Source organism: Pavona decussata, unplaced genomic scaffold (genome assembly GCF_977016875.1).
Source record: "Pavona decussata unplaced genomic scaffold, jaPavDecu1.1 SCAFFOLD_401, whole genome shotgun sequence".
Classification (NCBI taxonomy): domain Eukaryota; kingdom Metazoa; phylum Cnidaria; class Anthozoa; order Scleractinia; family Agariciidae; genus Pavona; species Pavona decussata.
The window spans coordinates 197,234-224,964 of NW_028145770.1; the positions used below are offsets into that span (position 1 = coordinate 197,234).

Consider the following 27,731-nt stretch of genomic DNA (forward strand, 5'->3'; position numbering starts at 1 on the left):
CATGGATGACAAGAGTATTTTACCTAGGACTTTGTTTCTGTAATCCACGGAACATTAGAACAGTCAATTAAATTTATAAGGCGAATCAAGCAAGATAACAGACATTGTAATTGATTGATAAGAAATCCGCCGAACCTTAAACTTGGGAAGTGAGAAATCAGAGACCAGTAACTTTAATTTAAATAGTTATACATTTTAAAAAGTGCGCAGTGAAGAATGCCTCCTAAGGTTGAGACTATTGCAACGCTAATTGCAAAGAGAGACAATACAATAGCTTCATTGGATGAGCCATTCCAAGAATTTGACGTGATTTACCAAGCCTAATCAGAATTTTAAAATTTTTACATTTAAAAATTGCGCTGGAGAACATGCGTGCAGAAATCGCGGTTAAATTCAAAAGTGTTAAATAGCAGCACGTGACAATAGCGGACAGATTAGTTGAAGCCGGACTGTCGTCAGGTGATGAAAAGAGTGCAAACAAACAAATTGGACACCGAGTCAAGTCTGATTATATAAAGTGCACCGAATAATTCGTAGTTTATCAAAAGAAATGTAAGGCTAATAAGAAACCGTTTTCTGATCTGCTCTTGGGATCTCAAAAGAATGCAAATCATGGTCTCGAGAAATTATCCGTACTGACATAGGATGGCAGTAGAAAGTTCTTCAAAACCTGGAAGAATGAGCGAGTTTGACTATTGGATGAAAGAGTGCAAACAGAACAAAGACGAACAATTGCAAAGACTCCGAAATGCGGTACCAAAAAATTCGTTTCGGGCAGATCAAGTCCGATCCAGCTCAACTATCGACCAGGCATAAAAAAATTCTTGATAACCAATTCGGACATCAAAGAAAATTAAAGGATGAGCAGTTGAAAGAAATTACCAATCTCAAACCAGTAAAGAGCGATTCAACATCACTTTCTCATTACGTGGCGACAATTCTAGGATTTGTGAATGAACTGGAGCAAAACAGTTGCGCAGTCACAAATGCCTCAGAAGAGCTCTTGGTCATCCCAGCTACTATCAAAATTAGAAGCAAAGATAATGTAGAATTCGGCCGTGAAATGCATCGCATTAAAAAGGAAGAAAGCGTTTGAATTTGATAGACTGGTTATACAAAGAAGCAAGTTTACACTCTGGGGTAAAAGAAGATGCCAACTATCACAAGAACACTGGCGATCGCCGATTACATTTTTCGCGAAAATCATACAATCATGCCGAAAACAGCGAAAAGTCCAACCATGAATTGTGCCTGCTAGGCTACAAAGCGAAGCACCTTCTTTCGAATTGCCCAATCAGTTCTAAAATCAAGAGTTGATCAGAGGTGGGATATAGTGAAGCAAATGAATCGATGTCGGAAGTGTTTGAGGAACCACCACACTAACTTCTGTAAGAAAGAAGACAGCACCACCACTTTCTACATAATGAACCATTCTCACCGGTGAATTCCAAGTTAAGTCCCCAAGCTACACCATTTGCAAGTAAAAGACAAGGATCCAGCACTAACCATAGCGCGCAGGAAATGACGAACGTCCCCTGGCTTTGTCCAGTACAGAAAGTCAAAATGAAGGACAAAGATGAAAATCACGTCGAAGTCCTCGCTATGTTAGATAGTGGTTCTAACTCGAGTTTTATTTCGAAGAATGTTACAAGGAAACTCGGTTTAAGTGGACCTAATAAAAGTACACTTAACCATGAATTTGGTTGGAGGACAGAAGAAGTCCGAAGAATCAGAGCTTATTATTTTAACAGTAGTGTCAACTTCTGAAGAAGCCATTCAGAAGTCTATGAAGTTTATGCAGTTAATAAACCGTGCAGTCCAGCTAAAACAGTGTCTAGAACGACTGTAAATAGCTACCAACATTTAGAAGCAATCTCAAATAACCAGAATTTATCTGGTTGAATTTTTTAATTATTTTGATCGGGACAGTCATCTTGCTAATGCCTTTGTCGTTATCCATTTTATCTCCGGTAGCGTTGGAGAACCAAGAGCAAAGAGAAGTTACTTCGGATGGTACGTCATAGGCCATTTTTTTTTGACCGAGAGGAACAATCTTCTGCAATCAATTCGGTTGATGTTGGAACTGTCAGTGCATTGGAAGACATGAAGAAACTCCTTCTTCATGTTAGGAGTCAAGCCGACTAATAGTTGTGCGTGCAGAGACAACGACTTAAAAGAGAACAAGTTCATCAAGTCAATTGCAGACTCCACTCAAATCCTTGCAGATGTGAGGAATCTGACGAAAAGAGATAGTCTCGCCTGTGTCCCTCAGCTGTGGGATCTTATAGGTCTCGTAACTCCAGCGACGATCGAATTGAGGATCAATCTAGAGGAATTGTGGAGAGCAGGATATTCATTGGACGAAATCCCACCCGAACAGATTCAAACGAAGTGGAGGAAGAAAGTTCAAACCCACAGTCAACATCTCGCGCACGAGTTTAACAGAAAGCTGAAACCAGATACCGCCGCTGGTTTAGCTGGAATCCACGGGTTTTTCGACAGCGGAGAGAAAGCCTATGAATCAACCATATTCGTCAGATGGAAGCTCGCTGATGGCAGTTATCGCTCTATACCGCTAATGATAACAGCGTTAGATGCGCCCTTGAAGAAGATATCAGTTCCAAGTTTAGAATTGATGGGATGTCTTTCGCTCGCCAGATTGTACAGTACATACCAAGATGCTCTAGAATTCGCCGTGATAACAAGGTGCAATTCAATGTCTTGGATGGATTATCATACGGTGTTAACCTGGATTAGATCGTATTCAAGGAAATTCAAGCCGGTCGTCTCTGTGAGGGTCGCTGATATACAGGAAGCACTGGAAACTGAAGTGTTTCGGTATGTCAGATCTGCCTGTAATCCGGTTGACTCACTGACAAGAGGAGCTCTACCGGAAGAGTTAAAGAGCTGGATGGAAGGCCCTCCATTTCTGTGGTTCCTGAAGAAGAGTGGTAAAAGTTTGAAGAAAATTTAATACAAGACGATTAAGAATCATCAAATAAAATGAAGCCCAACAAAGTAAAAGCTACAAAGCCTGAGAAACCAACAGTTTGCGCAGCTTCACCAGAAGAATCAACACACATCAGACAGCCAACCGAAAATCCGATCATGGAACAGTTAATAAAGAATTGTTCAACGTACACCAAAGCAAGGAAAGCCTTGGCCTACGTCTTGAGATTTATCAAAAACACGAGAACGCAAAAAATAAATAAATAAAAAACAGCACAAGCCCAATTTCACAACAAGAATTGAGAGAATCTGAACTAAAGATGTTGGCAAGGTGTCAACAGACGATCAACATAGCTACCGTGGATTAAAGAAGCTAATTCCAACAGCAGATGAACAAGGATTGTTATTAGCACGTGACTCGTAAACATCACATCACTACCAAAAGAGATCCGCAAACCCATCATTTTGCCAAGAGGTTATCAAATGGTAAATCTACTCCTAAAACATCTTTACAAAAAGCGAGCGCATTGTGGATACAAAAGTCTCGTTTATCAATCAAGAAAACGGTTCTGGAAAGATGGCTCAGCAAGTAACTAGTAAATAAGTGACGTGCAAGACGTTACGAAGGAAGACACTGGAACAGCTAATGAATCAAATTCCCGAACTACGAGTCGCAGCAGTTTTCTCAGGAGCAGATGGTTTTGTGAGGAAGGCAAGAATAAAGACTGCAACATCAGTCTATGATGGACCTATCCACAAGCTCTGTTTAATTGCCACGAAGCATGAACTAAACAATGAACAATGAAATGTAGTGAAACAACCAGACGAATGTTGCGAAACTGGAAAATTGTTGCTCTATCTAAACGTAAATAGATTTCCGCAAGTGGAGGGGTGGTGGTATTTCGCACCCATACTGTAAACCAGTTAAGGTGTTAGTTAATCTCTAGATACAACATAAGATATTTAAAAGGTAAAAGCAACGCGGTCTGCAAAACGAAGTGAAAGAAGTCAAGAAGTTCATAAACTCAATCAACGGAAAGGATTAACAAAATTTTAAATAAGATTACAATCAACGATTTGTAAAACCAGTAACAGACCTTCGCGCTAATTATTGTATTTTTTCCCCAGTTTGACTATTGTAGAACTTTCAAAGAAAAGTTGAGTACAAGAATTAAAATCCTCAGATTTCGGTTAAGTTGAGTGCTCTGTGGTGAATCTCATACAAGCTCAAAACGTGCATTGTTGGATTTCTTCCTTAATTACTTGTAAGATAAGATAAGAAACCTTTATTTCAGTAGGGGTAACTCCTACGGTTTTTTTGTCCAAGATAAAAACTGCTATTCATAGAAGCCCTATACAATAAACTAAATTGAGTAGAAAAAATAATGATAATTAAGTACAAATAAAAATAGCTATAAAATGTCATATAAAGCAAAAACCTAATAATCTAAATCAGATTAAAAATTCTGATTAAAAATTACACAGCCATGATAAAAAAAGGCTTTTTTCTTACATTCTAATTTTACAGTCAGGAGTCTAAGTTCATAACTGCTCCTTGTCCTTCTGGGCAATACATCCCCTGTTATAATTAAAAATAGTGCATATATAACTGTGGACAGCGGTTGCTTAAACATTTCTTAACTAGATTCCGTACATGTCTCACGTCTTTTCTCCAGAGCTACGTAACCTAAAAAAATTAGCGCTTTCTCGCTGCTCCCCAGACGTATAACGATACGTGCTGCAGGCCTCTGCAACTTCTCCAACTTCTCAGTGTTAACACTCCTGCAGCAGCTCCACACAGTATCAAAGTAATCAAGAATTGGGAGAATAAAGGACGCATAAGCGGTACCTGCCGTGTACATATTTATGTTTTTTTTCTAACTCGGCCTAACATCGCTAACGCTTCCAAACCTTACCGATCAAGTAATCAACGTCCGCATTCCACGTAAGCGAGGCATTGAGAACAACCCCAAGATATTTATACTCAGAAACGCGATTAAGTGCTTTTCCATCAATAGCTATAGAAAAAGAAGAAGAAAGTGTTGGCCTGGGCCAGTGCCAAATAACATACACTCAGTGTTGCTCTCATGCATAAACAAGTTATTATCTATTTGTTTACCAGTACCAATTCGCTTGTCTAGGTGTCCTCTATTACTTGAGAATCGGTAGCGCTAAAATACATAACCGTGTCGTAAGCATGCATCACAATTTGAAATTTAGTTAAAACCTTCGGGAGATTATTTATGAACAAAACAAACAATAAGGGACCTATGATTGATACTTGGGGAACCCCAGACGTAATTGGGCAATAATTATAGGTCTCTTTCCCAATACAAACAACTTGCTTGTGATTAGATAAATAGCTTTTGAACCAATTCATTTCAGTGTTCTTAAGTCCATACGATTCTAGCTTGTTTATCAATAAATCGTGGTCGACAGAATCAAACGCTTTGCGCATATCGATAAAAACAGCGCCAGTAAGTAAACGTTGATCCATACCACGTCGAACGAAATCAGAGAAGGCAGCGGAAGAAAATTCAGTGAAGTGATTTGATCTATATCCCCATTGAAAAAGGACTAAGTAACTTGTGTTCATTGCAGAAACTGTACAACTTATGGGAAACAACCCGCCCAGTAATTTTGACGCCACGGGTAGGGCAGATATAGGGCGATAATATTCCATTTCAGTAGACACTCTTTTTTTAAACAAATTAAAACAGATTAGCTCAATCTTCTTTCTTTTAACTAAGTGAAGCCGAAACCCACAATAATTGCTTAAATTACCTGCATGGTACATTGATAATTGTGCTGAATAGAGCGATAACGAATTTATAAATACCTTTTCAAAGTACAGCAATAACAATGTCGATAGCGGTATTTTTCAGTCAGTGACACAAGCATACACGGAAAAAGGAAAAAGCTGAAAAATAATAGTAAATAAGGCAAACGGACTTAAAAAAGGCGTTCGGCTAGCCGTAGCTAGGTACTCTTAAACTATGTTTGGCTACCTTGATTACATCACGGGAAACTTCACGTCTTAACATTAGACGAAATTGCCTTAGGAGGTAAGGCAGCAAAAAGAGATGTTTTAAATACTTATCACTTAGCAACCACGTTGGACCATAGTTAATAAAAGGGAATGGTTTTGAAGCCTAACACACTCCTTTGTTATATATGTTTTTGTTAGCATTTTTGGCCTTGACCGTGCAAAAAACCACAAAATATTTTAAAAGTGTTGGAGCAACCAAAAGAAACGTTCCTGTTAAGATATTCAGCTGTAGTGTGTTCATTAAACAAAGGATTATGAACGGTTCCGGCCTAGCATAAATTGTAGCACTATTGTTTTCATGGCAAGGTTTTATAACCAGCACCTCAATTAACGAAGAAGAATTGCTCAGTTGGGCAATGTTGTTCTGTTTCAGTCTTCATGGAGCAGTCGATAAACGAAACCTAACCAGAAAGGAAACCATCGTCGTCATTGATAGTTCTATTATGAATATATTTCCCTCTATTGATGACATTATCACCAGTGAGCCATGCATGGCATATAAAGTACTTGACCAATTCTCTTCAAGTTAAAACATGGCCTTGTGGTTAACTAAAATATCTCTGAAAAGATACAAGATATAAATCCCTTTCACTGTTACAGAGTGTCAACTGAGTATGAGTGGTCAGTTGTCCTACTATTATGTCAGTAATATTTTAAAGCTCGTTCACTTGGTATTTAACTAAGAAGTGAACAACAGGAAACGTTCCTGTGTTTTTTAGCTTCACAGACTAAACAAATATTCTAGTCATGCTAATTATCAAACCGCCCTTTTTAACGTATATTGATTAGTTCACGAAATCTAACATAGCGGTCCAGTTTTCTTGCCTCCAGAGCTACAGCTGCAAACGCATCAATTAACAGGTGAGTCCAATGAATATTTCAGGCAAGTGAAGTAAGAAATGCAGGGTTTAAAACTTTTTTTCTAGGAATATAACAGCAACATTTTTATTCATATTTATTCCTTTAACTAATACATTGGCTAAATTTATTTCGTGATCATCGTTGTAAATATGATAGGAAGAGTTCCCTATGGTTCTATTTTGCGTTGGCCCTCTACTTTCTGCTAAAGTGGACTATGAGAGCAAAGGCTTGCCAGCTTTTTTGTCACAGTGCATATACTTTAAGCAACACCATTAGTGGTAAATCTGGTGACCATTTTGAAACAAAACGGAAAGTCATTAAATGATCATCTCGAGAAAGGACCGAATTATGTTAACAGTTTGCCTAACGTGCTTATGGCTTGGCGCTTTGACAACGTTGCGTGATCAGGCGACATGCGCAAGATGTTTAATCAAGTAATGATTCACCCAGATAATCAGGTTTCTGTAGAGAACAAATGAGAGTGAATAGCCCCGAGTATCAGTGAACGAGTTAAACGTTGAAGATAAACCGCACCAGATACTGCAGTTGAAGCGATCTAGACCCTGGCGAAACCCTCAGAAACCAAGTACCCAGAAGCAGCCAAAGAACTCTGTACACATGTCTATGTTGACCACATTAGAGGCCCCCGTGAGAACGAAGCTAGATGCCAGCGAATTACGGATGAGATCGACGCCATATTCGCCACGGCCAATTCCAAGTCAAAGCATGGCACCTTAACAACAGGAACATTGATCAGACAGATAAATAATTTACAGATTTCCTTGGTCATAAATGGAACAGAACCCATGCCAAGTTATCCTTTAACAAAAACGAAATCGTTGCAGATGTCTTAATTAAACTCTAGAGACAAAATAAGATATTTAAAAGGTAAAACCCACGCGGTCGGCAAAATCAAGTGAAAGAAATCGAGAAGTTTATCAACTTAGTTCACGGAAAGAATTAATAGAATTGTAAGTAAGATTACAATCAACGATCTCCAAAACCAGTAACTGACCTTCGCGCTAATTATTGTAGAAGTTTCAAAGAAAAGTTGAGTACAAGAATTAAAATCCTCAGATTTCCGTTCAGTTGAGTGCTCTGTGGTGAACCTCATACAAGTCCAAAACATGCATTGTTGCATTTCTTTGTTAATTACTTTTAAAACAGATTAGCTCAATGTTCTTTCTTCTAACTAAGTGCAGCTGAAAACCGCAACTTATGCTTAAATTACCTGAATGGTGCATTGGTAATTGGGATGAATAGAGCGAAACCAAATTTAAAAATAACTTTTCAAAGCCATCAATAACAATGTTGATAGCGGTATTTTTCAGTCAGTGACACAAGTATACACGGAAAAAGGAAATAGTTGAAAAATAATGGTAAATAAAGCGAAAGGACTTGCAAAAGGCGTTCGGTTAGCCATAGGTACTCTTTAACTATGTTTGGTTACCTTGATTACATCAAGGAAAGCTTGATGTCTTAACATCGGACGAAATTGCTTTAGGAGGTAGGTCAGCAAAAATGGATGTTTTAAATACTTATCAATTAGCAACCACGTTGGTCCAAAGTTAGTAATAGGCAATGGTTATGAAGCCTGACAGACTCCTTTGTTATATGTTTTTGTTAGAATTTTTGTCCTTGACCGTGCAGAAACCACAATATATTTTAAAAGTGTTGAAGCAACCAACAGAACTGTTTCTGTTAAGATATTCAACTGTAAAACAAAAGATTATGAACGGTTGCGGCCTAACATAAATTGCATCACTTTAGTATGTTTTCACGGCAAAGTTTTAGCAAACAGTCTCTCAATTAACGCTTTATTTTTAGACGCATTGCTCAGTTGGGCTTTGTTGTTCTGATTCAGTCTTCATGGAGAAGGCGATAAACGAAATCTAACCAGAAAGGAAACCATGGTCGTCATTGATAGTTCTATTGTAAATATATTTTTCTCTATTGATGACAATCACCAGTGAGCCATGCAAAGAATAGTGATGCTAATTATCATACCGCCCTTTTTAACGTATATTGAATAGATCACGAAATCTAACATAGCGGGCCAGTTGCCTTGCCTCCAGAGCTACAGCTGCAAACGCATCTATTAAGTGAACAGCAGGAAACTTTCCTTTTCTTTTAGCTTAACAGGCGAAAGATATAAACAAGTGTGTATATCGAATAGCTCACGAAATCTAACATAGCGGGCCAGTTTTCTTGCCTCCAGAGCTACAGCTGCAAACGCATCTATTAACAGGTGAGTCCAATGAATATTTCAGCCAAGTGAAGTAAGACATGCAGAGTTTTACACTTCTTTTTCTAGGAGTATAATAGCAACATTTTTATTTAAATTTGTTCCCTTTCACTAATACATAAGCTAAATTTATTTCCGGTGATCATTGTGAATAAAATAGGAAGAGCCCTTTATGGTTCTATTTTGCCTTGGGCCTCTACTTTCTGCTAAAATGGACTATGAAAACTAAGACTTGTGAGCTTTCTTGTTACAATGCGTTAACTTTAAGCAACACGTTTAGTTGTAAATCTGTTTGATGACCATTTTGAAACAAAATCGTTATTCCGGATTCGACCATACAGCATAAAATTTAACTAAGGCCCGGTTCATACGTCGAATTTCTGCCGTGTGGAATTCAATTCAATTAAGTGCGGCAGAAATGCGACTGTTGATTCAGACGTCCGACTTGTGCCGCACTTAATTCAGAGTCGATATTGCAGTGTCTGTCGGTCATCAGAAAATATGATAAAACTAGAGTATCCAACATGGCGGACGAATATACGCGTGACCAAAATATTCTCCTTAATGTGCACTTCTTCATCAATGTCATCATCAGAGTTACAATAGCTCTCCTGCAGTACTTCCATGTAGTTTTCTATGAAAAATTTCTCCACTTCAGTTGAGCTTTCTTCTTCGATGGAATCCCGCGGGTGCCATGACGCCATTTTGGACGGTCAGCCTTGATTTACGCATGCTCAATACATTAACATAATGTATTTAAATGTATGAATTCGATTCAACACGGCAGAAATGCGACGTTTGAATCGGTGCCGCATTTCTGCCGGATAATGCGACAAGACCAATCGAACGTGCGGCAGAAATTCGGCAGCTGATTATTACGTCGAATTTCTGTCGAATTTAATTAGTTTAATTGAATTCGACACGGCAGAAATTCGACGTATGAACCGGGCCTAAGTTTTTAATGTCCTCATCTCATGATATTATTTTTACATTCTTCAAAATGTATAACAGTGTCGCTCGTACCTTAAAGAAAAATTTAGTGTTCAAGTTTTCACTCCAGCTCAAAGTAAAGTGCATCGCACAGCAGATATACTTTGCGCACAGAACTTAATGTGAGTGATGTCAACGAATGTATGCTACAATATTCTGCCGAAGAAAGCTTTTAAAAGTCGGATTGAAAACACTGATAGTTGCATCAGTTTAGACATTAAGTTCCGGTATAAAAGACGCCTGGCCAGGCCATTCTGACTGTTTAGTTGTCAATCAAATATCAGAGCGTAAATAACGGACAAGCAACATTTGTTTTTTTCTTCGGTTTTACCGACAAAATTGGCTTAGTTTTTAGAATAACCCGTGTTAAACAAATAAGAACTTGATATCTTATACTGCTGTGGTGATATTATAACATTTTGAGGCATATTTTTCAGAGGACGATTGAGTCTACAACTTGCCACGACTGAACAGCGCCTAAATTTGTATCTCACGCCAACAAAGGTGTGAATGAAGGATGGGCTTGCCCTTTTATAGCGGAGCTTCTTGTTTAATGTGTTTTTAAAATAGTTTTATCTCATAGTTGCCAAACCTTGCATACAAATTTAATATGCAACGAAATGTAGGTCACATAAATTGATGGAAATTTAAAAACTGTTCGAGCTCCAATATAGATTCCAATATGGAAAACAAATAGACCTGATCAAACATCGAGTGATTATGTCATGGAGTCTTTGATAAATTTTATAATATAACACGACTTTTAAATACGCGTGCCTCATATATTTCTAGTGGATTTGACCTTGAATCCCTTGTTAAGAGCTCCGAGGAATATTGGCAGCAAAACACCATAACACACGTTTTGTAGCTGTCAAACTGTGGTTTTTAATTAATCCTGTGATCATTAACAAAATGCGACCATAGCTAAATTTAACTCTTTTTTCAAATACCAAACAAATCAAAGAAACGATAGTGGCGATTGCGTTTGCGCTGTATGTATTGTCGTCGCAAACGCATTAACTCATACTCCATTCGTACAAACATTTGTTGACGAAGGTAAGTAAGGTAACAGAAAATAACAAAATAACAGAGATAAGTAAATTAACAATGAAAATGACCAAGCCAATAGAAAACGATATAAACGAAGAATACTTACAAGACGAATGTGACGAGAAGACTTAGTGAAAAGTGTTAAGAACTTGGAACTTGAATTGAAGCTTGACTTAAAAATTTAACCGAGCAAAACTTGAACTTGAACTTTCAACTACTAACGCAATATAGGCACAAAAAACAAAACTAACAAGTAACCTATACATATATAGCATCATGCAAAATAAAACTAGAAAGTACGAAAACAACCCAAGAAAACAAAGAAGACTAATGAACGAGAAACAGAGAACAAAGGGCAATGGAGTGAAATAATTAAAAGACAGTCTATGACTGCATGTGGCTACTGCTTTATTTTTGTACAATATTGCAGTAAAAAAAAACAATGTTGTATAAAATGCAGAGGGATAAATGATCAGCTCTAGTCAGTGCCGAAATTGTGAATAAAAGAGGACTTTGTTAGAACTGAGTTTTTTGGTTAATGCCGGCGCTGGAGGGTTTGGGTTTGTTTACACAGAGACATTAATAGATAGATATGGTTTAATTCTCGTATGGTTTACATAAGATCGCGTGGTGAGGAAATTTTGTGAATCAAGACACACAGATAAACAGAGAATAAGCTTTCTTAATTGAAAAATTTAATCAGACAGACCTGTGTTCAAGCCGGAAAAGCCAAGTCGTTCAATCTTCGCCTCGAATGAAGTTACGTGGAGGCTACCGATGCAAGCGAACTGTGAGTCACTTTAAAGCTATTTGAAATATGACAATTTGTTTATAAGTTAAACCTAAAGCACGGTAAAATTCACATTCAAACCTGTAATGTTTTCTAAATTGCATTCCCAGGAGCACATGAAAATTTCCAGGAAAGTCTAGAGCAAGTGTGATGATTTGCAGATCTTGGTTGCGATGATCTGCGATCACACGTTTTCAGTGCTGCAGACACAATCTCGAACAGGAATTTCATCGCTTTTAACTCACTGATGTCCTTTGTTTAAGAAGCCGAGTATTCATTAAAAAGTTTTTCTTTTCATTTTACAGTTTTGAAATTCTGTTTTCCTTCCACGAACCACAAACTGCCTCCTTGAAAATAAACGCATGAGAGACGCGCCAGCCATTTTGAATTACCGATAGGACCTTCCATGCGAATAAAGCTGACTGAAATCTCGTCAATTTGTCGTGGTAAACTCGACCCAACTTCGTGTAAATTCTACTATTCCAAAAGTTTCCTATTTACGAACTAACTCACAGCAAGATAGCATAGTGGCTACGCATTCCCAGAAAGGAATAGCTGAAAAATAATGCGAAAATCAGACGTTGGGACTTGAAAAGAGCGTTCGGTTAGCCGTAAGTACTCGGAAACTGCGTTCGGTCCCCTTGATTACATCAAGTAAAACTTGACGTCTGAACATCAGACGAAATACCTTCAGAACGTAGGACAGCAACAAGAGATGTTTTCAATACTTATCAATAAGCAGCCACGTCGGACCATAGTTAATAAAAGGCAATGGTTATGAAGCCTGACAAACACCTTTGTTGTATGGTTTTTTTTTTTTTAGCATTTTTGGCCTTGACCGTGCACAAAAACCACAATATATTTTAAAAGTGACCAATAGAAATGTTCGTTTAAGATATTCATCTGTGGTGTGAACATTAGACAAAGGATTATGAACAGTTGAGACCCAACATAAATTGCAGCACTATTGTCTCCTCAGTGGCAAGGTTTTATAACCAGTCCATCCATTATATAAAGGCGCACTGCTCAGTTGGGCTATGTTGTTATGGTTCAGTCTTCATAGAGCAGTCGATAAACGAAACCTAAACAGAAAGGAAAGCATCGTCGTCATTGATAGTTCTATTATAAATGTATTTTACTTTATTGTTGACAATCACCAGTGAGCCATGCAACACATGAATTTTTTTCAGGCTTTCTTTTCGCAACTGCGTTCTAACTGCGAGGATCTTTCCTCTATTTACTCTTTCATCCACAATTTAATATATGATGTTTCATATATTCATATTCATTTATTCATCCTTCGCGGGTATATTACGGACTCACAATATGACCAGTTCCCAGTTTGCTTGATAGCTCAGTTGGTAGAGCACTGCAGCGGCATCGCAGAGGTCATGGGTTCGAATCCCGTTCAAGCCTGAAATTTTTTTCAGGCTTTCTTCTCGCAACTGCTTTAGTTGCGTTCTAACTGCGAGGATCTTCCTTCTATTCAATCTTTCATCCGCAGTTCAGTATATGATGTTTCATATAAATAAAGTCGTATGTATATGTACAACCGTCACCGATTTCTTTTTTCTCTAGACCTTGGGAACAAGTGGAGTGCTAATTGCAACCACCTAAGCATTTCTGACGGAAAGAAATGGTTATGACTTTAAAGCTGGTATATTGGCTCTCGGGACTTTATCTCCTTTTCCATATACCAAGAAGTCAAGAGTGTAAGTTCCTTGATAACCTTTTATTGTTATTATTTTTATTATTCTTATTTATTTCTATATTTGGTTGTTTTGTTTCTTTAGATGCGTACTTGGTCATCGATTTCACTAAGATGAACGTCAAAGAAAATTATTCCTGCGTCTAAGTTCTCAGTCAGGAACCCGTCCTAAAAAGAAAAAAGTAACAAATAAAAAAAAAGGGTCTAGCTTACAAAAAATTTTATTGCAGGTTCACTTTTATTCCAAAGAAAGTATGTCTATTTCCCAGTCTTGAATATATTAAGGACTTAAAGATAGGACGACTACGGTAGGACGCGCCAGGCCATTAAAATCGTGGACCGGCGCGAGTATAGCCTGTAATGCAGGCGTATTTTTGGAGCGGGAGCGCTGAATAATCCTTCGTTGCTGTCATCTTGGGCGAGGAAGCGCGAGAGGGCTGGAGCGAGTCAAAAGTGACCCTAAGGGAGAGGACGACTGGCTGAGAATTAAAGGAGGGGGGAGGGGGAGAGGAGGGAAAAATACGCCTGCCCGCACTCATTGTTTGTTTGCAGAACCCGTGCACTGGAGAGACGGGGGCTCTGATTGGTGCGGTAGGTCACATATTGATTGATGCCTGACAATCCACGGCAGATCGGCCCGCTTGTCATTTCATTCCAGCTTCACTAACACTGTGCTCAATGAAACCGTGTCTTTCAGAAATTGGAATATCACTTGAATTGAGCTCCGAACAAAAAGAAATAATTAATTCACTGTTGTCGAGACAAGATGTATTGGCAGATTTCCCTACCGCCTTTGGAAAAAGCCTTACCTTTCCGTTGTTGGTTCGACTGAAGGGCATTTAAATTGATTTTATCGAGCAAAAGTGCTGATGTGATCCTTGTCTGTCCGCTGAAAAGTGCTGTGAAGAAGCAACTTCAATGGGACTAACAAAATACGGATACCGACTAAAAAGATATTGAGGATGCAAAAAACCGTTTATCATAGCTTCAGCGGAGGAGTACTGTCCGTTTTTTCGATCGCTGAAAAAGATTGATACACCAGTTGACCAGCAGCTTTGTGTGATAACTGGGGACGACTCGCATACTGTTCAGTTGAACCGGGTAAAGGTTTGTATTCGCATAGCCCCGAATAAAACTTTGAACTGATCTGTGCTTGATATTCTGTATTTGACCTTTGCGGCGCACAGCGTGACACTTATAAATCTTCTGAAAGCGAACACAGAAAATAAGCTTTACTAAATTTACTAATTTGACCGTCACACAGTAGCTTTATTTTTTCATGATTCTTTTTTATTTTGAGACAGAGACAACTTTCACTTTATTATGCTTGATTTCAAAGTAGAAACTTAGATCACGCGAAGTACGTGACATGACTGCACCAGCTGTGATGAATAAAGCCGGAAATGCACTGATCAAGCGCAGCTATAAATAGTTAGGGGCGTTTGGCGATTACACAGGGTTTGCGGGCAGGCGTTTTTTTCGCTCTCATTTCCTTAAATGCATCTCCTACTTATGACGTTTACTCTTCGAAGATGCTGATTTCTCGATTACAAGCTGCAGAAAATAAAAGAATTTTTATAACTTCCTTGTATAAGAAACTGCAAAATTGTTCGCTTACAGTTTCTGAAATTTTCGAAAGAATGTCAACTTTTTTCGTTTAAATGTAGGCTCAATTATCAAGGAGAAAAATGAAACTCTGATTACCTGGAAAAGTCTTCTAAAGTAACAGAAATCTAGACCACGAAGTGGTTGGTTGGGAAATAGGGTCAGGAGAGAGGAGCAGATTCTGTCAACGCGGACCTCACACGTTTAAACCTGTTTTACCATAACCGATAAAATTTATTGAAATCTGATAGTAGCAAGTCAATCAGTTTTTGTATAGGTTTTTAAGGCTGAAAGAATCTAATTCCTTCAGATAACAGAGTTGTTTTATGGAAATACATCTTTGCTTGTTGTCAGATGTTAATTACTGTGCCGTTCAACCGTGCCAGAATGGAGGAAATTGCATTCCCGAAGAAAATGGTTATGTTTGTCTCTGTACTCCTGAGTATAGTGGAACGAATTGTAGCTTCGACAGTGAGTATAAATTTTACTTCTTGAATTATTTTATATGATTGATCCATTACTTAAGAGTACAACTTTTGTACAGGAGACTGTAATACAAAATGCCAGTTTACGAAAGTAAAACTCTTGAAGAAGTTTATTTTTATCTTTTTGATTTATGGCTTATTTCAAACATCATTGTAAAAATTTAAAGACAACTTCGGGCGAAGAAAACTATATACAATAAAAAATCTAAAAAGGTAAAAAAATTAATAAAAAAGACCGGCGTTTCGTTCGTAGACCTTCATCAGTTGCAGTGCAAGTGATCAATAAATTACAATTCCCTTGAATAAGATTACAGTATAAAAGATGATATAACATTACAAAGATGATTACATAACAGGGCGTAATAACACATGTAGCAAAAAATTAACAAGTGATGAACAATCGGTAATTACTAAGTGGAAAACTATAACAATGCGGTACCAAAATACGAAAAAACAATAAAATTAATGAGCAAATACAATACAAATAAGATAAGAAAAAAGAAAAAGTTTCGTAATTCGTCGAGTCAGCTGGAAATGTCAAGAAACCAGGGTAAAAAGTTACCGAAAGTTACAACAAAATCCCCAAACAAAGCCCCTGAAACCATGCCGCGGCAAGGCACAACAGGCGCCCCGAACCCGGGCCCTTAAACAACAACATCGTAATAAAATCCCAGATAGGGCCCCTTGAGATTACCTTACGCTAACAAAGCTAACAAGATCCGTGGCCGGGGCCTTTGAACAACTAAATTTTAATGACCGCCAAACTTGCTAGTTATTTTCGCGCTAATTATAGTTTATCCTTTTTTTCGAGTGAAATTCATGACGTTTATTCAACCCAAAAGGTGCCAGAGAGAACAACTGTGCACTCCAATATGCCTCTTTAGTGATTAAAAATTTTTCAATGTTAGTTGAATTGTCTGCAGTCACCTGCACTTGATCAATACATTGAAATGAAAAGTCGCTTAAATCGTGCGGTGTTTTGTTAAAATGCACCGCTACCTCACAAGTTTTTTTCTTGGTGATCATAGCAGACTTGTGGTTGCGAAATCTCACTCTAAAGTCGGTTGTTGTAGAACTAATGTATTGCAGGCGACATTTCTTACACGAGGCCAAATAAATAACATTTTTGGAATCACAAGAAAGTTTTGATCGTATTTTGTAACTCTTGCCTGTTTAAAAACTTTGGAAAGAATTTGATTCAACAAAGAAATTGCGACAGAGATCGCATCTTGTTCTTTTACATTTAAAACAACCCTGAACCTCAACAGCCCTTTCATGCTCGGTGTTAGGGCCATAACGAGATGGCGCCAACAGTTCCTTAAGGTTTTTAGATCTGCCAAAAGAGGCTATGATGGAATTTGGAGGAAAAAGTTCTTTTAATTTGGGGTTGGATTCCAAAATATCTACGTGTTTTCTAATGATATGCGACCTACATTAGGTAAATTTGGATTAAATGTGGTCACAAATGGAAATAATTTCTTTTTAGATTTAGCACGAGTTCTAAGTGAATCATTTCTAGATGTAGTTGAGGCTTTGAGAAATTGATCGTCTACTAATTTAGAGGAATAACCCTGATTGACTAGATAACCCTTGTATTCAATCGTTCTCTCAGAAAGAAAAACTAGTAGTTGTAGAATAAAGAAATAGCGACAGCGAACTACTAACTGATCCTTTTTGAATGATGTATGTCCTGTTCCTGAATGTTTAAACGCCGGGGAACCCCGTGGCAAACCAGTTACCTCACTAATTGCTCTGTTGCCAGCAGGTTGTCGTGATGGTGCAGTGGTTAGCACACCCGACTAGTATCCAGGGGGACGCGGATTCGATTCTCACTCACGGCATATGTTTTCCATTCAAAAAGGATCAGTTAGTAGTTCGCTGTTGCTATTTGTTTATTCTACTATTAAATATTTGTGACCACACACGGGAAAACGTACACTAACGCTTATCCGTTAAACGGCCGAAAGCGTTAGTCGTCCGTTAGTCATCCGTTAGTCATCCGTTAGTTAACCGTTAGTAACCCGTTAAACGTTTAAGGAAAACCGTTAGTACTGCGAGTAAAAGCGTTAGTCGTTAGTCTCGAACCGTTAGAACAGTTCATGTATCCGTTAGCAAAAATTTGCATCCGTTAGAACAACCAGCTTAGGCGTTAGCATCCATTAGCTGAAGTTTGAACTCCGTTAGCCGTTAGCCAAGAGCAACACTGTCTTAAGGCGTTTAACCTGGCTCTGTAGCTGTTTACAGCTATGCACGTTACCAGTACGTTACCTGTGACTGTTCCCGCTATGAGCACCATTCGTTAGCTTCGTTTCTCGAACGCAAACACCCACAGACATTGTGTATCCTTTGGATCCTACTAACTTGTGACTACATTGTTGGATTTGCAGCTTCTTTATTCACAGTACTATTATATACCTGAATTTTTTAAGACATAGCCCCCAGAAATTGGTGCATTTTGAGACCTTCTAGGCTGAAGGAATATGCTAGTCCTTAACAAGACTTCAATTAGGGTTTATCACAAGATTTTAAGCAAGGTCAAAGAATAGTATGGAAGAGAAAAACGAAAGAGGCTTTTCTTTGGAATTAGACATGACACTAAGTAAAAACATTTGTATGAAATGAAACATGACCTGTGAACTTCCTACAAAATGTGTCACAATTTAGCAATGATTAACCGCGCCTACGCATCTAAAATCTCGCCCAAAACCCGGTCTTTTAGTGCTAAAGTCTAGCTTTCTTCAACAGGATCGGCTTCTTGAGAGAAAATTGACAATTGATTTTTTTATGTTTGTACTAGATTCATGCTGCACGCGAACTAGAATCACGGCGACCGAACATCTGCAGGAAACTATTTATGAAACTCGAGAGCGGAAATACCACCCAAAATCGCACTTCTCGACTAATCGATCACTAACCTAACGACGCTACAGTTATAAGGGTGAAAAGTAATCGAATAGCTTTTCAAACTCACGCTTTTTTTAATCACAATTCTTGGCCATCGTTGCTAGTGTTTTCCATACTAACTGAAGTCCCGGATGTTGAAATCAACATTTGAAAAGGGAAGGGTTAGCGCCCTTTTCTACCACAAAAATATACTAAGTCTTTGGCTGGGTAACAAATTCGCGGAAATTCCACGTTGGCCGAAAACAAATCATCCCTAAGACCTACTTTTTAAAGCCAAAGACTGTCACCTCCTCAAGCAAAGCACACAACATACTATCCTTAATAGTTCACGCCCGAGTAACTGAAAGTTACCCGTTTAGCTGAAAAGAACTAAATAGGGAGCATATTAGACGAGGCAGGACGCTGCACTCGTAAGACTTTTTCCCTCATTAGACTTAATGATGTCTTTAGGAAAACTTTGCTTCAGGAAGCCAATCGAAACGCTAGGTCTAATGACTTAGTTCTGATCTCAGAGCGCGCGCCGAATTCAAAGCCAAATCGTTGCGCGGTTAAAAGACGTTTGAGAGAGAGTGGGGCTAGGTTAGCAAAACAGGGAGGGAGGGAGGGAGGGGGGGGGGGGAGAAAAATATTTTGATTTTATAAATATCTGCTAATGACCCTTTATATTTTTTTCTTGTTAACTTAGAATAAAAAAAAAACAATGCAAAAAAAAAAATAATAAATAAGTGAAATCTCACAAGAGAAACTAACATAAGGCAATATTTCTGGAGCCATGTTTTCAAAAATGCAGGTATACATTACAAGGGTATAATCCAACTGAGCTCAAAGAAGTTGAAAACATTAATGGAGAAAAGGGAAGCAAGCTAGATCTATTCAAATGTCAACAAAAAATGTAATCTTTGTTTATGGGAGAAATATTTCATAATTTGCAGACCGGAAATGTCAACACTCAATCATAGAAATGAACTGACATCGATTTGCAGGCATTCTAAGAGGTTTCTGTTAATTTCGCGTTTACTTAGTTTACCCGATCGTTCTAAATTGCGCTCAGTTTTGCTGCCCAATAGAATCTTGACACATCACGCAAGCAATCATTGTTCCCTATTTTCAAATTTGTATATCTTTTCATGTAACCGTTATTGTTGTCAGTTGCCTGATGATTGCTTCGCTAGAAGCATGAAACTCCGAGTAGCAATTAAATGTGTTTGAACTAGTCCGACTCCAAAAGTTCATCTTTTATATATAGGAAGACTGTGTTTTGATTTTTTCGTATTACAGTGCTCGATACATAAAAGTAGAGCGTAGTAGAGTCGAACCTCTATTAAACGCCACCCGGGGGACTTTGAAAACTGGCCGCTTAATAGAGGTTGGCTGTTGAATAGAGGTATCGAATACAGCATTTTACTGACAAAATAATAATTCGGGACTTTGAAAAGTGGTTGCTTAATGGAGGGTGGCCGCTTAATAGAGGTCCGACTGTATATAGTAAATAAAAAAAATAAAAAAAAAAACACTTTCATCCCGACAAGCCTGTTTCGTGATCTCTCACTTTTCAGGGGGTTTTAATGACAATAAAATACATAAACATCGTTTATATACTAAAAAATTTACATAATTACCGTTGCGGAAAATTTAAAATTTAACATTTAAAGTTGCAATGTTTAGTTGTTACGTAGTAACGCTTTATTTCTGTGTCTGCAAGAAGATGCTAGTTCGTTACGTTTGTTCAGTGATGACAGATCCGGTCGACAGATGATTAAAACTTTCTCTTTGAGGCTGAGATTACATCTTTTACTTGAGCTGTTTTAAGGTGAGCTAGATGAAATGATACGCCATGAGATAGAGTGGTCAATGTCACTGTCTTTAAGAGTCCAGATATGTTTACTGAGTTCAGTGGAGTTCCTGTGTTTTGCGTGACGGAATGATGGAGAGTGATTTCTGTATCTTCTCTTGAAATCGTTTTCTGTGGGTTCGATGTATGTTTCAGAAGTGTTGTTGTCTTTGCATGTGACGGTTGCTTGATGATAACTGATGATTGGAGTTTTCGTTAAGTGGACTGTTGACAGCAAATCATGCGATTGCCGGCAAGCCTATCTATCTAGGCTTGTAGTAGGAAACACTAACTTACCACTTACATTCGTGTCGTGGCTTTCGGATTATAGAATTTTGTTATGCGATCACAGTAGTAAATTCGTTTTATGACTATGACTTCTTTGTTGTCAGTTATTGACGACTGTGCTGATCAACCGTGCCAAAATGGAGGAAACTGCACTGACGCTGGAATTGCTGATTATACTTGCAACTGTGTTGCTGGTTACAGTGGAAAGAATTGTAGCGACGGTGAGAACAAATTTTACTTTTTGAATAATTGATGCATTACTTAAGTGTACAGCTTTTGTACCCGGAAATGCAATTAAAATGCCAGTTTACGGAAGTACAAATCTTGAGGAAGTGTATTTTTATCTTTTTGATTTATGCCTTATTTCAAACAATAGTGTGAAAATATAGTCGTTTTATGACTTTGAGTACTTCTTTGCTGTCAGATATTGATGACTGTGCCGTTCAACCGTGCCAAAATGGAGGAAATTGCACCGACGCTGTAAATAATTATACTTGTAACTGTGTTGCTGGTTATAACGGAAAAAATTGTAGCGTCGGTGAGTTTAAATTGTACTTTTTTAATTATTTTGTATGATTGATGCATTACTTTGTTGCACAATTTTTTTTACAGAAACTGTAAAATGCCAGTTTACGGAAGTAAATTTTGGGGGTAGCTTATTTTTCATTTATTTATGCACGGCTTATTTAAAACATTAGTGTATAAATGAAAATGGTAGGATTTTCGTCAACCATTGTAGCAGAAAAATCGTTTTATGAATGTGTGTACTTCTTTGTTTTCAGATATTGATGACTGTGCCGTTCAACCTTGCCAGAATGGAGGAAACTGCACTGACGCGCTAAATGGTTATACTTGCAACTGTGTTGCTGGTTATAGTGGAAAGAATTGTAGCGTCGGTGAGTATAAATTTTACTTTTTGAATTATTTTGTATGATTTATGCATTACTTTTATGCACAGTTTTTGTATACGAAACTCTAAAATGCCAGAAGTAAATATTAAAGGTAGCTTATTTTTCATTATCTTTTTATGCACAGCTTATTTAAAACATCAGCGTAGAAATAAAAATAGTAGGATTTTGTTTAACCGTCATGGCAGAAAAAATTGTTTTATGACTATAGGTACTTCTTTGCATTACTTTAGTCTACAATTTTGTAGAAGAAACTGTAAAATGCCGGTTTACGGAAGCACAACTCTTGGGGAAGAGTTGTTTTAATTATCGTTTTGATTAAAATGACTTATTTCAAACAACAGTGCAAAAGTATAAATAAATATATATCTAGGTGTGTAGTAGGAAAGACTGACTTGCCACGTACATTCATGTCGCGGCTTTCGGGTTTTAGGATTTTGTTATAACATCATTGTAGTGAAGTCGTTTAATGATTATGCATACTTCTTTGTTGTCAGATATTAATGACTGTGCCGTTCAACCGTGCCTCAATGAAGGAAATTGCACTGACGCTGTAAATGGCTATACCTGCAACTGTGTTGCTGGTTATAGTGGAAAGAATTGTAGCGTCGGTGAGTTTTACTTCTTGAATTATTTTGTATGATTGATGCATTACTTAAGTGTTCAACTTTTGTACAGGAAACTGTAATTAAAAATGCCAGTTTACGGAAGTACAACTCTTGAGGAAGAGTAATTTTTATCTTTTTGATTTATGGCTTAATTCAAACATTATTGTAAAAATATAAAGGAATATATATCTAGGCGTGCAGTAGAAAAGGCTAACTTACCACTTACATTCATGTCGCGGCTTTTGGGTTATAGGATTTTGTTTTACCATCATAGTAGTAAAGCGGTCTTATGACAATACGTACTTCTTTATTGTCAGATATTGATGACTGTGCTAATCAGCCGTGCCAAAATGGAGGAAATTGTACAGACCTTGTAAATGGTTATACTTGCAACTGTGTTGCTAGTTATAGTGGAAAGAATTGTAGCGTCGGTGAGTATGAATTTTACTTTTTGAATTATTTTGTATGATTTATGCATTACTTTTATGCACAGTTTTTTGTATACGAAACTCTAAAATGCCAGAAGTAAATATTAAAGGTAGCTTATTTTTCATTATTTTTTTATGCACAGCTTATTTAAAACATCAGCGTAGAAATAAAAATGTTAGGATTTTGTTTAGCCATCAAAGTAGAAAAATCGTTTTATGACTATATGTACTAATCTGTTTTCAGATATTGATGACTGTGCTGATCAGCCGTGCCAAAATGGAGGAAACTGCACTGACGCTCTAAATGATTATACTTGCAACTGTGTTGCTGGTTATAGCGGAAAGAATTGTAGCGTCGGTGGGTATAAATTTTACTTTTTGAATTATTTTGTATGATTAATGCATTACTTATTATCCAACTTTTGTACAGAAAACTTTAAAATGTCGGTTTACGGAAGCACAATTCTTGAGGAAGTTTTTTTTATCTTTTTGATTTATGGCTTATTTCAAAAAAAGCGCAAAGAAATATAATATATATAGAAAGTTAAAAGAAGAGCGAGGACGGACAACTTTCTGACGTAAAAAAGGGTGAAAAAATTAATAAAACGTTTCAGTCAAAGACCTTTTTCAGTTACTAAAACTTTCGGATAAAAACGAACCTTAAATGAGATTAAGGTGCTAGTAATTACTTCATTAAAACTAAATACCATCAAAAGGTACAAGATACCAGAAAAGAACAAAAAGTGGTGCTAATTAGTGTGTTAATTAGATTACTGAATGGGCAATGCTGCAGGCATCAGACACAAATGTCTGAAGAAAGGAAATCAATCCTCACATAAAAATATTGCGTAACAAAATCCCAGAACAAGGCCTTTGGAGCCCGAAAGGGCCAATAAACAACAAAATCCCTAGAGGGGCCCTTAAACAAACCTAATCATAATAAGTTCCCCGGGCAGGGCCTTTGAGTCCACCTAACACCTAAATGGCTGACAAAATCCAAGAAAAGGGCCTTTCAACGATTAATCATGCAGGAACGTAACCTAATTATAACAGATTCTGTTTTTTTGAATGAAATTCCTTCCTTTTATTCAAGCCGTGGGCTGCCAAAGAGAACAGCTGAGTACTCCAATAAGCCTCTTTTGACTATGCGTACTTCTTTATTGTCAGATATTGACGATTGTGCCGTTCAACCGTGCCTGAATGAAGGAAACTGCACTGACGCTGTAAATGGTTATACTTGCGTCTGTGTTGTTGGTTATAGTGGAAGGAATTGTAGCGTCGGTGAGTATAAATTTTACTCCTTAAATTATTTTGTATGATTGATGCATTACTTTGTTGCACATTTTTTGTACAGGAAACTGTAAAATGCCAGTTTACGAAAGTACAATTTTGGAGGTAGCGTACGTTTTTTTTATTCTCGGCTTATTTAAAAAATCAGTGTAGTACTAAAAAGGTAGAATTTTTTTAACCATAATAGTAGAGAAAAACCGTTTTATGACTATGTGTACTTCTTTGTTGTCGGATATTGATGACTGTGCTGATCAGCTGTGACCAAAATTTACTGCTAAATTTAAACAAAGGATTGAAACAAAGAAATAAAAGTCAATTCATATGGGAAGTTCAAGCAAATTTGCCGGTATAATTTAAAGTGCACCTTTGCTTTTTCTAAGTTTTGTTACCCCTGATTCTAACAAATTCATTTTGTGGTAATATTGTCAGATATTGATGAGTGTGCTGTTCAGCCTTGCCAAAATAGAGGGAATTGCACCGATGCTGAAAATGATTATACTTGCAACTGTGTTGCTGGTTACAGTGGAAAGAATTGTAGCGTCGGTGAGGATAAAATTCCTTTTGATTTATTTTATATGCTTAATAACTACGTATTTTTTTTCTTTTACATTCCTTTAGTTCGCAATTGTTATATCTGACACAACAACAACAACAACAAGCTTTATTACCAAATTGAAATGTTAAACTTAATTTACAACATAAACATATTAATACAAAAGAGGTAAAATTTACTCATAATAATTGGAAAGCTATTCAAGCTGAGTAAAACTAAATAATGTTTAAATATAAAAGGTAGGTTGTCACTGAAGCTTGAGCAAAGCAATTGATTGATCATTAAAAAAAGGAGAGGAGAAGAATAAATAAATAAATAAATAAATACCAGTTAACAACTCATGATTAGTAAAACTGTAAGATGCTTAACTTGACTTTTAAACGTGGAAACAACACAAAGAAAAATTTAAACTTATGTGGGAAATAAGAGCAAAATTTGCCAGTTAAAGTTCTGGTAAAATGTTTGGTTTTACAGAGTTTTGTGATCCCTAATGGTAAATACTCCCGTTTCTTATAATGCATGTTTTTTTTTCTTCAGATGTTGACGACTGTGCTGTTAAACCGTGCCAAAATGGAGGAAATTGCAGAGACGCTGTAAACGATTTTATTTGCAACTGTACTGCTGGTTATAGCGGAAAGATTTGTAGTATTGGTAGGGATATTGTCCATGTCTAAGAAAATTCACGGTGGGCCCAAACCACCCCCCAAATGTGTCATTTAAACTAATTTTGCTTCGTTTTCATATTTTTTTCCAAACTTGGCAAAAATCCTTGGTGGGCGCCCAATTTATTTTAAGTTTGAGAATTAATAAAAAGGTCAAATTGTGACGTCATGATGGAAGACGTCACAAAAAGGGTTAACTAAAAATTTCAAATTTGATAAAAAATGTTATGCCATCTGAAAGAACTTGGCAAGAGGAGTAAAATGCTGAAAACCGTACTTCGCTACGACAAACGTAATTTGATTTATGGCAATTTAAAGATACTTAAAGTCCTCCCCCTCCCCCCCCCCCCCCCCCTTCCGAAACCATACTTTTCTTCTAAAAACAACCATGTTGATTTTTTTTTTGGTAAAGTTTTTTTTTTCATGCATGTTAATAATCTGGTAAAATAGACTTCTTGTGTTCCAAAAAATCGTATCATTTTAGAATTTAAGTTTTTGGCTTGAAAACGATAATATTAGGAAGTGCATAATTGATCACGTGACACTTAATTGCGTCACAAAACTGGTTTGGGGGCTCTAGCTCTGGCAGTAAAATCCTTTTCCCAGTTTATTTTTTTTATTTAGCTTTTGTCATTAAAGACATCTTATCTGCAACTTAAATGGTGGCGTTGACGCAACAAAACAACACTCAATTTCAAACGTATTACACAAGGGGGAACCGTATTTTGAGACTGTGAAATTTTTAAAATCCAAAATGCCATATCTCATCCATTATCTGCTTCATCGACAAACTGTTTACAGCATTCAACACCTCTTTACGTGTTCTTTATAACACGCTAGAAAAAAATTAAAATTTCTAAAATGTTATTTTAAAGAATAATATGACGTCACCAATTATGACGTCATAATTTGACATCTGGCATTACCATTTATGTCAAATTGTTTGGCACAAAGTCCCATTTTAAATTACCAAGTTTGGTAAAGAAATGATGAAGAGTAACAAAATTATCGACAATTAACCAAAAACCCCACTTTTTCATGCAACATTTAGGGGGTGGCCCCACTGTGAAATTTTTAGAAAATGTTATATCACGGAGTAGGTGGTGAACAAAGAGGGGAGGGGGAGGGCGGGAGGGGTGTGTATTCTGCCAGCGCGGAGTTTGTACGTTTATAACTGTTTTACTACGCTCAAGGTGGCAGACTCGTTTTATGACTTTGCATACTTCTTTGTTGTCAGATATTGATGACTGTGCTCGTCAACCGTGCCAAAATGGAGGAAATTGCTCTGACGCGGTAAACGATTTTACTTGCAACTGTGCTGCTGGTTACAGTGGAAAGAATTGCAGCTTTGGTAAGAAATTTACTTCAAGGTTTAACTATTTTGCATGATTGCTAAGTCAGTAAAATTTAATGCTAGAATTAGTTTTTACTCAAAGTTACAAAACCAGTGTCCCATAATCATTACTAAACAGGTGTATGATAACAGATCCGGTGACACCCTTCATAATCTAAAGTAGTCAGCACTTGGTGATAGATGGCACTCGTGATATACATAAGTCAGAATAATAATGCGCCTTCCTGTCTGCAAAAGCTCTTCAAACCCGCAGAGAATGCGAAATATAATATCGAAATAAGGGTGTTCGTTTGAAACCTCAGACCGAACATATGGAAAGCTCTTACAACGTCGCAGAGCTATGGAATAGCCCCCATGTTCTCTGTAACTGCAGGCGGTAAATATGTCGTCGGTAAAACGAGAGTTATCATCTGTCATGCTCTAATTGGTATCTATAGTCTACTTTTTTCATGTCCAGTTCATATAATGTTTAATAACTGGTATTATTTTTAATGCTTGCTTTCCAAGTAAGACAGTTTCATAGAGTTACTAATTGGAACCCCGAGAATAAATAAAGTGTCAATCAATCAATCAATGTGTCTGTCTGCCTCTCTTTAAACCATGTCATCTGAACTTCATAGCCACGTGCAAGATTTCCTTTGTATTTCAGACATCGACGACTGTGCCGAGAATCCTTGTCGAAATGGCGGCCGTTGTACGGATGCGGTGAATGATTTCAACTGCACTTGTCCTCAAGGCTTCTCGGGGAAAAATTGTAGCATTGGTAGGCATAACCCATAATTGTTAATATTCCTTGACCTCAGGTTATCACAATTTGTTCCTTACAGCTTAACCGGACTCTGTTTCGCCATTTGTCCATTTCTTCTTATTATATACCAAGCCAGTGGATAGTTATTCCTGGTTTTCGCTTGCGATCCCTTATTTCGACCAGTTTACAAGTGCGATTTTTATACAACTCTTGTCGCAGCCTCACCGCATGTTTCTCACGCAAGGCTGTGATTACAAATCGCATATGATAACCAGCCTCGATTTCAATGCGATTTCAGCAGGATATCCTGTACGTTGTCTACAATAGGCCATTTTACAGTTGCGTGTTTAGTGACCTCGCCTTGGATTGCAAGCGAGGCTGGGGATGACCTTGTAATATAAAGAAAAACCTCACTATTTTTCATA

General features: G+C 37.4%; 2 protein-coding genes across 2 annotated transcripts in view; both read left to right on the forward strand.

The window, feature by feature from the left end:
• The first annotated feature begins 2,122 nt into the window (after nucleotides 1-2,122).
• On the forward strand, nucleotides 2,123-2,974 carry LOC146451101 (uncharacterized). Its single transcript, XM_085099572.1, has one exon. The coding sequence runs from the start codon at nucleotides 2,123-2,125 to the stop codon at nucleotides 2,972-2,974; it is 852 nt and encodes a 283-aa protein (XP_084955698.1).
• A 1,036-nt stretch (nucleotides 2,975-4,010) lies between these two features.
• LOC146451102 (uncharacterized) overlaps nucleotides 4,011-27,731 on the forward strand; it is a 33,695-nt gene continuing 9,974 nt past the window's right edge. Inside the window, exons 1-16 of the mRNA XM_085099579.1 lie at nucleotides 4,011-4,144; nucleotides 7,949-8,366; nucleotides 8,994-9,107; nucleotides 13,513-13,646; nucleotides 15,602-15,718; nucleotides 20,860-20,976; nucleotides 21,180-21,293; nucleotides 21,538-21,651; nucleotides 22,161-22,274; nucleotides 22,589-22,702; nucleotides 22,944-23,057; nucleotides 23,867-23,980; nucleotides 24,419-24,532; nucleotides 25,080-25,193; nucleotides 26,442-26,555; nucleotides 27,208-27,321. Of these exons, the coding sequence (XP_084955705.1) occupies nucleotides 13,571-13,646; nucleotides 15,602-15,718; nucleotides 20,860-20,976; nucleotides 21,180-21,293; nucleotides 21,538-21,651; nucleotides 22,161-22,274; nucleotides 22,589-22,702; nucleotides 22,944-23,057; nucleotides 23,867-23,980; nucleotides 24,419-24,532; nucleotides 25,080-25,193; nucleotides 26,442-26,555; nucleotides 27,208-27,321 (1,450 nt within the window). The 5' untranslated portion in view covers nucleotides 4,011-4,144; nucleotides 7,949-8,366; nucleotides 8,994-9,107; nucleotides 13,513-13,570. The remainder of the gene's footprint in view (nucleotides 4,145-7,948; nucleotides 8,367-8,993; nucleotides 9,108-13,512; nucleotides 13,647-15,601; nucleotides 15,719-20,859; nucleotides 20,977-21,179; nucleotides 21,294-21,537; nucleotides 21,652-22,160; nucleotides 22,275-22,588; nucleotides 22,703-22,943; nucleotides 23,058-23,866; nucleotides 23,981-24,418; nucleotides 24,533-25,079; nucleotides 25,194-26,441; nucleotides 26,556-27,207; nucleotides 27,322-27,731) is intronic.

What these genes read in the sequence shown, in the direction of transcription:
- LOC146451101 (XM_085099572.1), top strand. Translation starts at nt 2,123, where the DNA reads ATGTTAGGAGTCAAGCCGACTAATAGTTGTGCGTGCAGAGACAACGAC.